The following is a 14,702-nucleotide window of genomic DNA, read 5'->3' on the forward strand; positions in this document are numbered from 1 at the left end:
TGCCTCACTGTCAGCTAACAGCAACTTGTCCACTCTGCTAGTATTAGCTAGTTGTAGTTACTGTACTTGACCCTTTAGCCGTGTTCGTGGTGATTGTGCCTTTTAGGGAATGTTGTTACAAATACCAGACAATTAAAATGTCGTGCTGTGCGGTTGAACAGAACTTCCAAGCAGTCTAAAATTATAATATTATACACGTTAACCCTGTTAGCGGGTGTTTGTGTGCTTGTTATATAGCTTATTAGCCAGCTAAGGACGTAACCTTTTCTACATGTATATGTATATATATGTATATATATATATATGTGTATATATATATATATACATATATATATATGTATATATATGTGTATATATATATATATATATATATATACACATATACATATACAGTTTAGTTTATGATTCAGCCTCCTTGGGTAAGACTTTTATAGTCTATGGCTATGACGCCCATAATGCTAAATGGGAGCAAATGTTAAAAGAGGACCCAATTGTCCCAGTGGTGGCTGCCGGAGCTAACGGAGCCCCCGGCGGCTCCGTTAGCGTCCCGGCGGTATAACTGGAGATCAAGGAATGCAGCGAAACGCGGACTTGGTTCGCCTGCTGTCGTATTAGCTAAATAAATAAAATAAAAGGCTTATTAAGCTGAACATCGCCACAATTGTTCTGCTATGTATCGGTATTTATTTTATTTTATTAACGTGTGAATGACAAGCATTAAGAAGAACAACAAATAGCTATTTATCTTGCATATTATCTCGTTTGATTATGAATGTAACGTTTATATAGTGGAACTACACTGTTTTATCAAAACCAAAGTGCCACGCAGTAGCTTGGTATGCATGTATTTCATGTTAGCTTAGCTTCTTAGCTTGAGCTAGCTCTGGAGCTTCCAGCTCGGTGGCAGCAGGTCCCGCCTCGGCTCCGCCTCTTTGCCCTTATTTGGATCAGGCTGGAGTTAGACTCTGACGTCACTGTCGAGACGTATGGTTTAGCTGCATTAAAAGAATGGCTGGTGCTTGATTTGATGATAGTTCACCCAAATAACACCTTTTTCTTCTTCTCTTGTACAGTTTTGGACCTTATTATCCATGCTTTGAGATATAACCATACCCTTTGATAATATAGATTGATAATCCACTTTACTGTGGACACTTTTGGTTAGAACTCGTTTTCTTTGCTCCCTAGACTCTCCAGGTCAAGGTCTACATTGTTTCTGGAACACAGTAGAGGCACAAAACACACTTTTGAACCTGAAAATGAGCATAACAAATTATTTCAGGTAAAAAAAACAAGCAATAAAAACATTAAGAGAAATAAGGTTGAGACAGACAACAGATACGTTTCCTCCATGCTGTTTAATATAGGGGCTTTTGGTCTTCCTTTATACAGTGTGGTGGGAGTGTGAATGCTGATGTCTTTCACTGTACACACTACTATTGCCATTAAAATAGTTAATTTACATTACATTATCTCTAAATATTAAGGATGTCAGCTAAATTCCTATACAAGGCATTAAACTCCTTCCATGTTAGTATGTTAAATGACTTGGTATAACCTCTGTTTACATTAACTATCATTACATAGGCTATGGAACACATACTCAGACAAGGAATAAAGCCTAACATGACAATACACATTCAAATATTGACCAATATAAAGAAGCCAAACACACCCACCTTCCCCCAAAATGTTCAGCATCATTATGTGTTTTAGGATATACGTAGTATATAATCACTCAGTCTCCCCCTTCCACTCAAACTGTACACTGGCACCACCAACGCTACAGCAGGAAGTTCAGGTGCATTATGGGACAAAAATAGTGTGTCAAATTCAGGTGTATGGCCTCCTTGGCATTGCAATCATCTTTGAATGGGTTCTGATAAAGTGCGGTATGAGATTGATGGGAGGAAAGTCAGAATTTAATTTTAATAAATAAATAAATTACATCCTGTAATCAAACCTTTTCTGGAACTGAAGCATTTATAACAATGGTTGGAGTCCTACACAAGGCCTGCGGGCCATAGTGTTATTCTTTGAATAGGAAAATGTAGAGGCCAAAATGGCTCCAAGAATGTAATCAAGTTCAGGACAAGAGCCTGCAGACACAAATATGTTATACAGGCCTGTAAGAAACACAGTATACATTAAACATAAAAAAAGCTATTGAATACAGAAGCAACCCAAAAAGGTACGTTTTAAAATCTTATATGCACAAGGGAAAAACATATATTATTTTTTTCATTGCTTTCTTGTATGCAGAAATGATCCCTTTGGTGCAAAATGTATAATGTTATTCACATAACATTATGAATGTTGTGAACAAGACAATACCATGTGCACAATGTGTTGAATGATAATTGAGTATTTTGTGTAAGGAATACATTGGATTAATAACTTGTGTGAACCAGAGGGGTGTTCTATGAAGTTATTCTGAAGAAATCTGACAACTACGGAAGGTCATTAGTGCCAATAATGTATTAAAGATTTGTTCATGTGTTTATACGTAGAGTTTTATGAAAAGCCAATTGAGCAAATAAATGTGTTTCATGATATTGACATTGAAACAACAGTTTGGTCATGTTGACATGCTATATGTTTACACGTTAACACTAAAAATGATGGAAAGCCAGCAAAAATAAATTTACAGCAAAAGTTGCCTTTTTTCATGAATTTCCAAAAATGTTTTTGTGACATTCAAAATTGTGTTAACACAGCTTGGTCATGTTATCATGCTCTATTTTTAAATACCAACGCTACAATAGTTATGAAAGGCCATTCGAGAAAAAACACCTTAGATTTTGTGTTGATAACAGTCAAATGTGTCAACATGTTGAGTGTGATCCATACAATGGATGACTTAATACATTGGTCAGATTTTCGACCCCTTATGATAGCACATGTCTTGTTTGCACAACATATTAACTTACACAAAATCAAAATAGCACAAGATAAAAAAAAACAGGGCTTTCGGGGATAATACAATAATAACAAACTCTTCAGACATATATTACAATATAAGCAGCTAAAGTATAGACTGTTGTGCATAGAGGTAAATAAAGGGGATTGAGATGATTGCTGCTCCCAACAACAAGCCTGAACTCCTAAACCTGGATTTCAATAAATACACCCTTTCTTCTTTACATCATCCTGCGTCCAATCAAAATACGTCCAATCAAATTACATAAAACGCTGATGTAGTTCATTTACATGACTTCTATCATCATAGATTTGTTTCACAAAACATCCAAACACATTCTTATGGGAGTATATGGCTTTTTATAAAACATGAAATAGTTTTAGCCTCCTAATCCATTTGAGCCCAGCAGATCATAAAGTCAGGAGATGGGAACACAACTCATGACAATGACAGTGATCTCGAGGTTCTGGATGAGCAAATATGGAAAAGTGGAAGTGGAGAAGAGGCAGTCCTAAGGCATTACTTTAATCGTTTCATGGATCTCAATGCATTGCTAATGGCCGCTGCAAAAAACAAACACAGACAGGGCTTGTCATGATTGTCACTGACGTCTGACTATTACATCATTTGATCACGTAGCATGAACACTGCTCATTCTCTACCGGTGTGTGTTTTTACATCAGCATTTAGACTTAAATGTCCATTATTTGTACAGCTTGTAGATACATATTGTGGTCAAGAGCTGAAATCAAAAAGCATGAATGAAAGGCAACTGCTTTACAGTATTCACTGAAATAATGGCATGTATTGTATTTATATTTTTGATAAAGATCTACCTGAATTTTCTGCATTATTTTAGCTACACACCTCTTTTATTTTGCTCTAAACATGATCAGCACTATCTGAAAATGGCAGGCCAACAAAACAATCAGTGGACACAACACTTTGGATACACAATCTCAAATTCAAGTAATTGCTTACAATTCATAAAGTGAACAATAGTGCAAAATATGTCAACCAAAAAAACTCAAAAAGATTAATTCCGCTTATTTCCTCACCGAATAATTAAACAGTTCAGTTTCAGTCAGGCGATTCTTGCTGGTTGTATTAGGGCGAGTCTGACATTTAGACACGTTTTGATTATACAGTTACAGGCTGCTTATTTGCCCTTAGTACACATGAACCAAAGGATATGCACAAGATCAGCAAACATAAGAATTTTGGTACCACTTTACAATAAGACTACCCTTATAAAGGGTTTACGAATAGTTTCTAATTAATTAATTAATTAGGTTGTGAACACTTTATAAATCATTAATAAGCTTTTATAAGACATGAGATAAACAGAGCAACCGGTTGCTTGCCAAATAGTGAGCCCACATCTATCTGTACTGCTAAGCCTTATATTGGCTACCTAGCTTACTTCATCTTCTTCTTCATTATCTGTTGTTCACCGAGTTGATTCTTGCTAAGTAGTCAATATAAGGCTTAGTCATCTTGCCAAATAGTGAGCCTGTGTTGATGTATGAAAACTATGTTAGAACTGGTTTATAAATGGTTCTTAATGATTATTAAAGTGTTTACAACCTAATTCATAACCTAATTATAAACCCTTTATGAATCCTTTATAAGGGTAGTCTTATTGTAAAGTGGTACCGACATTTCTAATAAAATTCCTCACATTCAAACCAATTAAACACCCTGATCCTAAAAGTGATAACAACCTACATATCTTTTGATATTACATTTTGAGTTCACTAACATGTACTCTGTGTCCACAAATGCTTTGCAGTATAATCTATTAAACAATGTTGATTTTATTCGCAGTGACTGACTAACTCTTGTACAGCGGACCTGAAATACATACTACCAGAGTGACAGTCAAACTACACCACGAGAGCATCAGGTTAGCAGGAATATACAGCACAGACTAAGCACAACTCACTTTATTCAGATCTACATCAAAGTGTCAAACTGAGTCAGTGAGTATCTACAAACAAGTGTCCGACCAAAGCAACCCAAATGGAGTTTATCTTATTTCTCAGTTCAGCTGAGTTTGCTTTGAATGCACGCTTCAGTGTATGACTGAGGACAGGTGAAATCCACTTTAACGTCCATGTTGTTCCTAGTTACTCTCTCTTGTAGCCTGAATCCAAGAACAAAGCCATGAAGATAAATACAAGGAAAACAATGCAAAACAATTTAAAACTTCTGTTCGAGAATCTGGAAGGTGGATAGGACAGAGTAAGCTAGCTGTTCCCCCCTACTTCTGATCTTGTTGCTAAGCTAAGCTAACCGCCTGTGGGTTTTAGATTCATATTTAGAGTACGGATATGAGAGTGTCATTGATCTTCTCATCTAACTTGCGTCCAAAAGTGTCCAACTATTCTTTTAATGGTTGAGGTTAACAGTTTAGGAGTTGAAACTGAGTAGCTACGCAGTCAATCGTCCAGAGAGATGCTGTTCATGGAGAAGATAAACAGTAAAAACAATTATTTATTTAGTTCTGTTCCTACCTAGTTTTTGCTTCAAATCTTTCTTTGGCCAAAATCATAACCCCCAACTCATTTCTGAGGTAGTTATTTTCCTCATTTCCTGTTCAAGACAAGTCTGTATTCAAGAAGTCCTCTGTCTTAATGTTGTCCACAGAAACAGTTAAAGCAGCAGTAATCTGTAGTAACAACATAATCGATCTGCCCTCTAACTGAGTTGAAGGTTCTTAACAGCATTGTTCTACGTTGTCTTTCTTGATAGTGATAGCTCAATGTTTTTGATGTCAAAGTAAAACAAAAGGTGACACTTTATATTAAGGTACACAAATTAACCATCAACTATGCATAGATATAAATACCTAATTTTGAGTTATTTAGACACAATTAACACTTATACTTTCATGTCTTGTTCCATAAGAATAGATCATATTTGTTAAGTGTTATTATGGGAGAATTACTATTCTTGTGGTACTACTGCCTTATTAGGCCCATATTGAGCATATTAAGACCAAATCTCATGTACAACAACTTCCTTTGTAATAAATAAGCACTAATTAGAGGGTTATTGAGGAAAACCTCTCAACTAATGGCTTATTTTTTGTATAATATGGTCATGTAGAATAAGGCATTAATAAGTGTTTTATAATGACTAATAAAGAGCCAATATACTGCTAATATGCATGTTAATTAACAACTAGTTGATGGTTAATTTGTGTACCTTAATATAAAGTGTTACCAAAGAAAACTGTCTGCAGTCATACAGTAGGACATGTGTGATGACTGAATTAGAGTGGATCCTCCCTTCACTGGTCAGTGAGCGAAGTTTTGTACACGTACACGTTTTTATACATACATAAGATCATTAGAACATTTTAATTTCGAGACAGCCCGGTAGATTGACAGATCGATGAACCTTTTAGCATTACCCTGCATTTAAAAAGAAAACAATCAGCGTTAAACATTCGAGCATAGATCATTCATTCTAATCAGCTCATTCAGTTTTGCAGGAGTCAGTAGTGTTAGCAGACATCTTGGAAGCAACAGCAAGGACCAGTGGGTGGGAGACGATAAGGATTAGGACCAAACAGAACAGACCTAACCAGTTAGAGATGTAGGTCATAAATGCAGAATTCCTGTCCCGGATGTTCCCCTTAGCTGTTAACCTTGAAGAATGCAGGACAGGAAGTGGTTTCTACCACTTTCCTTACAGGTATCTTCCAACAAGCGAAGGACCCATACCCACACAGGAGAGGTTGTAGTTAAGGACCACGGAGGACGGACCAGACTCTCCTCTTATATCTGTGATCCACCCATGTCTCCCCCGCCTGCAGGGTAGTGCCTCAACCCACCCCCCCTGCGCAGTGAGTGCAGCGCCACCGTGCAACAGCCTCGCAGCAGCGACCCTATATGATAAATGGGCAGTCCACCACGGGCGGGGCCGCGACAGAACCACGCCACGGTTGGCACCACGGGGATAGCCACCGCCAGAAGATCAACCAGGAAGTGACGACTCCAGTAGGTTTTTACCATGGTCCCAGAGTCCGATGACTCGTCCTCCTGGGGTGTGGCTCCCCCTGTTGCGCCTTGTTCTTCAGCTTCATCTTCATCATTGTCCTCATCATGCAACGCCACCACAGTGACACCGGCGATCTCCTCTGACGTGGATCTCCTCGGCTGTGAGGTGTGAGGCTGTTCTACGTCTGGTGTTAATCCTGAGCAACTGGGACTCAGTTCGGCTTTCTCTACCTGGGGCGATCCTGCTGCTAGACCAACTTCTTGCTGCCTGTCTTCCATGCTGAGGTTTTCTCGTGTTGACCCAACCTGTCTGACTTCTTCACAGCTTCCTCCAAACTCACCCTGCATCCCTGCTGATGTTTCTGTTAAATCCTCTTCTGTTCCGTGAACTTCCAACTCATTCCCTCCCATTGAGCCCACTTGCGTCTGCTGCTCTTCTTCTGCCAATCTGACCGCCATTGTTTCCTCCCGTTGTTCCGTTGTCACAGCTTCCTTCTCTCTGTTCTCCTTGTCTTGCTTTTCCTCGTCCTCCACATCTTCTCCACAAAGAGGACTTTCCATGGAGCACGCTACAGTAGCAGACCTTGGTAAGGAAGGGACCGGTGGGGTTTTGGTGACCAGAATCGGCTCTGTGGCCGTACTCGTCATTTTTGCGGTGGTTATTGAAGTTGTGGTGGTGATGGAGTCCAGATCCTCATCGCCCTCATCAGACATCCAGGTGGAGGTGGGGCTGCAGGCCTGGGAGCGGAATGTACGCTGCTCCGCTATGGTATCCAGATCAGAGGGGTAACCTGCCGTTGCCGGGATGGGGCAGCTTTCGGTCTGAATGCCGGTCTCCCGCAAGGAGTGCAGGTAGAGGTGGTGTTGGGACAGGCAGGGATGGCTCCTACAGCCCGCTCCACCCAGACCACAACGAAGGGATGCCAGCCGCTCACCCGTGCACAGCTTCTCATAGGTGGAGGAGTGTGGCATGGCGTGGGGAACAGAGTGGGACATATTGCGAGGGAAGGAGCGAGGCAAGGTATGGGAGAAGGTGTGAGGCAATGAGTTTGGCAGAGAATGGGGAAGGGGGTTGTGTAGAGTATGGGGCAGGGAGTTGGGCACAGCATGGGGCAGAGATTGGGAGAAGGTCTGTGCGTAGGAGTTGAGTAAAGATGCTGTTTCTTCAGAGAGGAATGCGGCCTCCAGCAGAAGGTCGGCCCGGCTGGTGACGTTGCTTTCCCCACAACACACAAAACCACTGTCCTGGGTGCCATCACCTGACAAACAAGGATAGCCCGGGCCATTTCCATTCCTGTCCCCAAGGGCTTGATCACTCAGCTTAGTGTAGGTGGAGCTCCTTGTCAAAGAACGGGCTGGAGAACAGTCGCAGGAACAAGACCCCCTTCCTCCTACTGCCGGTTTGGGTATTCCAGGACTTTCCCCTGATACAGATGCTGGTGCAGAACCTCCAACACGGGTCCGACTGCCTGGTATGGCTTCCCCCTCCTTGGCTAATCCAGCCTGGGCTAGCTCCATGTTGAGCAAAAGGTTCTCAAGCTTGTGGTTCTGAGTGTTGATGTCCTGAAAGTACTTCTGGACCCCTATGTCGCCGCTCAGCCCCCCAGCATCACTGAGCCTGTCGCGAACAGTGTCCACGGCCTGTTTGAGCTGCTGGATCTCCTGACGCGCATCCTTCAAAGCCAGTTGAGTCTCAACGCGGTGACATTCCTCCTCAACCCAGTCCTCCTGCATCTTGTAAAGCTGGCCCCTCAGGTCGTCTATCTCTACGTCCCTAAGAAGGTGAAAGTGGAGAAAAGAAAGGGGCAAAGGGTTAGAACTTGGTATTTAATATTAAAAAAAGTCAGACTATAAAAACGCGGATACAAGCGGCCGAGATGGGTTTTCTCCGCCGGGTGGCTGGCGTCTCCCTTAGGGATAAGGTGAGCAGTTCAGTCATCCGGGAGGGACTCGGAGTTGAGCCGCTCCTCCTTCGCGTCGAAAGGAGCCAGTTGAGGTGGTTCGGGCACCTAGTTAGGATGCCACCTGGGCGCCTCCCTAGGGAGGTGTTCCAGGCACGTCCAGCTGGGAAGAGACCAAGGGGTAGACCTAGGACCAGGTGGAGGGATTATATCTCTTCGCTGGCCTGGGAGCGCCTTGGGACCCCCCAGTCAGAGCTGGTTGATGTCGCCAGGGAAAAGAAAGTATGGGGCTCTCTGCTGGAACTGCTACCCCCGCGACCCGACCACGGATAAGCGGGAGAAGATGGATGGATGGATGAATGGAGGACTATAAAAACTGACTCTCAGGGTTCTTTTTTAATAATCAGTTTCTCAGTATCTCACCTGTCTTGTAGAGTGTTGATGGTTTCCTTTAGCCTGGCCCGCAGGTGTCTGATACACACCTCTTTCTGCTGCAGCGGTGTGAGGTACTGCTCTGGTGCAGGGGGCCGGATGCCATGGTTGTCCGTACATGACGTGTACTTCTGGTGACGACTAGGACACAAGCATATGGAAGGTATTTTTCTAGGTTGACTTCAGTGACATGTTTATTCACAAGATGCAACCATCAAGACACTGCATGATGGTCTTGTAGGAAGGATTGGGTATTGCATAATATGTATATATCAACTATTTTAAAGTAGCTACCAAAATCCTACCAAAAAAATTATTTATTTTATTTTATTAACAAATTATATTTAATTGTTTATTTGAGAATTTCTGGATTATTGATAAATGAAACAAACAATTCCAAACATGAATTGGACGTGGGCCGTGGCCTACTTTTAAATTTGCATACATTTTTTTTATGGCTGTCACCTTAGCCTTACATATGCTTAATATTTTAATAATATATAATCCTAATTGCATTGTTATTTTCTATTCTTTCTTTTTCTCTTTTCTCACTCTAAATATCACCTCATATGGCTAATAAGTATTCCAATTCAAAGGTTTTATTGTCATATGCACATAAGCTACAGTGTCGAAATGGCAATGAAATGATTCTGACCTGAGCTCCTCCAACAATGCAACATATATAATAAAATACTAAAATACAAAATAAATAAAAATAAAGATATTAGCCCAACAGTGGCTTGTTCCTTGTTTACATCTGAATCAAACAAACGGCCACATTAGCATTCATATAAAACACCAGTATAATTACCTCACTCACATTGCATTATGCAAACCTTCATTTGGACAATCCGTTTTTTCTGTTTAAGGAGCAAGACTTTGTTATCGACTACCAACTGAATTGTAAATTCAAAATGTCTGAAAGAGAACCTGTTAGTTTGTATCTGATAACTCCTGTATTTCGTGTTTGTATTTGTAGATGTATTTGTGTAATGTATTTGTGTAATGTATATGGTACATGGACATGGCATTTTTGTCTTTTTGAATGAAAGAAGCAGATACTTTATAAAAAGCCTTTATTCAAAGCCTATACACACTAAACAAAGTGCATATCTGTGTGTGATCTGTGATATCCATGTGAATAAAATAGTCTAAACCAAACTTTGTTCACCAGCTACACTGTGTTCCAAACCAGGAAAGGATATATCTAGAAATGTCTTATTTCTTGCTATTTAGATGTTAAGGGGAAAAAGTAAAGCTCTAAAGCCTGATTATCTGGCTAACAACACCAACCATGCCGACCATGCGCATTGTCTTACCCTTTGGTGGGGCTGCACTCACTGCCTTTACAAGAGCCTGAGTTGCTGCTGCTGCTGAGGGGGGCGTTGCCATAGGGATCTCTATTGCTAGGCGCTGCCGGTGTCCGCCTGTTCAAAAGTAAAAGAAAACATGTTAAGCTGTTCCAAGTTCACCATGACACCACACCCTAAACAACTAGGTGACAGTGACCCCTGTGAGCTGTTGAGCAAAACTACAAATGAAAAGACACAAATAGTCCAATTGCATGCCAACACAACACGGAAATGCACAAATATGCAGACATAATACAAAGGCCAAAATCGCTGCTAACAGTTTAGAAACCAGGACACTCAGTCATTTTGGCACTAAAGAAAAAAGACACTCAAAGATATAACAGAAGAAGAACCATTCATCAAAATAAATGAAGTGATTTTACTTGATGTAAAAAAGGTATGAGAAGACAACATAAAAAAAGAAAAGAAGGAGGGAGTAACATGGCACACGAGACATGATGCGGTGTAAACGATTGTCTAATGGTTTCCATGTTGTAACATCATGAGCTGTGCAGCTTCTCAACATTCCCATGCTTCAGAAAGTGAACACTGACAGTGAAGAAAGAAGGGGACTCAGAACAGACCGAGAGCGGGGGGTCGAGGGAGAGTTTGTTGCACGGCTGTGTCGATCAGGAGACTTGTTAGTCGGTGAGTTGGACGATGCAAGGCTTTTTGTCTGGCGCATTGAGACCATATAGTCTGTCTCCATAGCAACGTAGTCTAGCTCTATGAACCTGCAGTAGTCAAACCTGGCCAGGCAGAGACAACAGGGTGTTAAATCACAGCAGGACAGCAGAGGACCAAAGCACACTGACACAATGTGCATGCTTCCAACATGTGCACACTATGGAGGTGAGGCAAAGCTGTCTGTCATATAGCATTCGGCTAATGCAGATGCTAAATGTCAACAAGCACTCAAACATTGACGGGCCCCAAGAGAGGGGCCACTCTAAAAGCATTGCAAAGGGAAAGACAGATAGTAGTGCTTTATTCATGGGGGCCACTCTCTTTGACTTTCCATATAAAATATGTATTTGATGCAATGATGACTTTAATGTAATAGAACACAAGCTAACACTCTGAATCCTCCATGAGCAGCAACAACAGCATTAGCACTTATTCAAGATCATTACGTATTCCTTGACTCATTTATAGGATACTTTACTACTAAACTTACTGTCACGGTCAAATAGCAAAATATACAACAACATTACTTTTTTTATGATAAATTCAACATACTTACGTTTTTTTTCATATTCTGAAATAATATACTACGTTGATTTTGTTCTGATAATTTTGATAAACTCTACTGGTGTATTCTGTTTAAAAAAAGATATACTTTATATACGTACTATGCTACATTGTTTTTTCTGATATTTTTCTTAAACTATAATATGAATTCTTGTTATTTCTGGTCATTTTTTGGATAATGTAGCGTGACATTGTTCAACATACCATGCCATTTTGTTTTTTCAACATGTTCGACATAGTATACTGTGTTTTCTCCTGATATCTTTTACATAATATACTTTGTTCTTTATTTGATGTTTTAAACTATACTAAACTATGTTGTTCTTCCTGATACTTTCAACATACTACACAACTTTTTACGAACATTTTTATGTTGATTTTCCTAAGTTTTTGACATACTATATTATATGATATTTTTTAGATATTATGCTATGTTTTTTTTAAATGATATTCGAGTATATACTATGTCCTTTTTTATAAAAAATGTTGACATACTATACTCTGATATTTTGTCGTATTTTGTTATATTTCCGGCATACTATATTATGTCATTTTTCGACTATGTTGTATTTAATAAATAAATAAAAATCGATAATACTATAATATCCCTTGTTTTTGAATATTTCCAACATACTATACCTTGTAGTAATTTCTGATATTTTTGACGTACTATACTATGTCGTTTGTTCTAAAGAAAATTCCGATAATACTATTATATGAGTTTTTGTCTGACATTTTTGAAATACCATACAATGTTGTTTTATTTTATAATTTCCACATTATATACTATGTCCTTTTTCTTATATTTTTCACATACTATACTTTATTTTTTAAATACCTTTTGAAGACCTTTTTTCTTATATTATCGATTACGTTTTTTTTTTCTTCTATTTTCGACATACTATATACTATTACTTATTTTTGACAATTAATACTATGACTATGAATAAAATACTTTTACATACTATACTATATCCTTTTTATCTGATATTTTGGACATGCAAAACTACGACATTCTTTTCAATAAACTACTCTTCGTTATTTTCCCAAATTTTTCGACCGACTATACACTATGTTATATTCTGTGATATTTACAACATATAATGCTATGACAATTTTTCTGACATACTAAGTTGTTCTTTCTGATATTTTCAACATACTATACAATTATATTATTTTTATTTATATTAGTATTCTTTTACTCTTGGTAGGAATGCAAATAAGCATTTTTCCTAAAATGGAAATCTCTTTCCATTTCAAACACTTTTGAAAACATCACTTTGTCGATCATGTCAAACCACATACTGTCTAAAATATAATGTTGAGAAACCGATGAATAACCACACATTTTTCACCATTAACTGTTGCTTCCATCCTGCTATAGAAAATAAAGTGATATCAGTGTTAGCAGGAGAAGGAAGGACAGGGATCTGTGATGTCAGGACATTTGTTAATGATAATTAATATTGTCACAATAAGTGATAATAATAATAACACATAATGAATGTTGTAAGAACAGGTTAATATAAGGTCATGACTGTTGCCCAATCACTGGCCTCAGGAAGGGTCAGGCGGGACCAATCAGAGCAGCCATGAGGGATTTTCACACAGGACCCGATAACTCCACGCCACCACACTGAAGTCCAAACCATGGACACAGTTTCACCAAACAAGAACCTCTGTGCTCAAGCTGCAACCTGCTGGAGCTCTGCCCTGACAGGATGTGTTTTTTGTAAATTGTGTAACTTTTTTTTTTACACTTTTTACAATAATCTTTTTTTAATGCATGCTTCTTAGGTAACATTAAGCTGTCTTTGGCTCTTTTCTTCTGTAACAAAGTAAATGTTCCCTCTGTGGGACTAATAAAGGTATTCTGATTCTGATTCTCAATAAAGAGTTCTCTAAATTCTACAACTTCAAGTGAGACATTGTAACTTTTGAAAGACAACATTAGGTACTCTTACCAATGGTAATATTTATAAGCAATGCGTTTTCCTGTTGCTAAATTCATTAGTTAATGTGTTTTGCTCTTAATGCCTCTTGTGGTCCAGTATGTACAGTCTGATTTTTTTTAGCTAGATATTGCTGTATAAAAGGACAGAACTATGTTTCTGTCATGAAGACATATTTGTCTGTTTGTAACACACTGTGGGACAAATGGGCATTCGGTCCAATGGAACATCTTTCAGACAATTGTTGTTTTGGAATAATGGGCAGTCCTCAAATTCACTTCAGGAAGGAGGTTGTGTATCACAACCTTCGATCAAATGGTCAATCCAGGCTACACTTGACAGAATGACACAATGTAGTGTAATTCTTAATTCTTTGTCAAAACATGGAAATCAATTTGTTTTGGGGGCTAATCAAAGCTTCTAGCAAGGGTTGTGCTGAGTAAGCGTGTCCTGTGTGATTCAATAAGGGAGGGGGCCAGATATTGACTGCTCGGTTCTTCTTTGAAGATCAATATATGACAAAAGCCAAGGCAGAACAGAAACAGGCAGAGGGAAGCGGCTGAAGCGATGAGGCGTTCCTGGACCACAGTGTTTCAGATCTATCCTGTTCATCTGCTGGGGGGCAACCTGTGTCTGGACTGTGACTGTGGAGGGGGGGTGACAGACTGGTGGAGGCTGGTGTGGGGGAGTGTTGCCCAGGAAAGGTGTTGGTTACTGTGGGTGGGTGGAGGAATATTCCATTACACTGTGGTTTGTTCCTAGAAACAAGGACTTCAAGATTAAGGCAATGTCGGTGCCAACTTCCTGTGGTCAGACTTTCTAGTGTTCATATCAAACATGGTGCTGTTGGCTGTGGTGAACCAGTGTGTGCTTTCACAGCACAATGA

At 39.4% G+C, this 14,702-nt stretch overlaps 1 protein-coding gene across 6 annotated transcripts in view; it reads right to left on the reverse strand.

Moving 5' to 3' along the window:
• Positions 1 to 3,770: 3,770 nt before the first annotated feature.
• snphb (syntaphilin b) overlaps positions 3,771 to 14,702 on the reverse strand; it is a 46,898-nt gene continuing 35,966 nt past the window's right edge. For 4 of the 6 annotated variants that reach the window (XM_034086317.2, XM_034086313.2, XM_034086314.2 and 1 more), the window contains 4 exons: positions 11,197 to 11,361; positions 10,580 to 10,687; positions 9,252 to 9,401; positions 3,771 to 8,701 (listed from right to left, as the gene is read on the reverse strand). In XM_034086317.2, coding sequence (XP_033942208.1) covers positions 6,706 to 8,701; positions 9,252 to 9,401; positions 10,580 to 10,687; positions 11,197 to 11,361 — 2,419 coding nt within the window. In that variant the 3' untranslated portion in view covers positions 3,771 to 6,705. The remainder of the gene's footprint in view (positions 8,702 to 9,251; positions 9,402 to 10,579; positions 10,688 to 11,196; positions 11,362 to 14,702) is intronic. The other 2 variants (XM_034086316.2, XM_034086318.2) reach the window with 2 other exon arrangements.

Source organism: Pseudochaenichthys georgianus, chromosome 7 (assembly GCF_902827115.2).
Source record: "Pseudochaenichthys georgianus chromosome 7, fPseGeo1.2, whole genome shotgun sequence".
NCBI lineage: Eukaryota > Metazoa > Chordata > Actinopteri > Perciformes > Channichthyidae > Pseudochaenichthys > Pseudochaenichthys georgianus.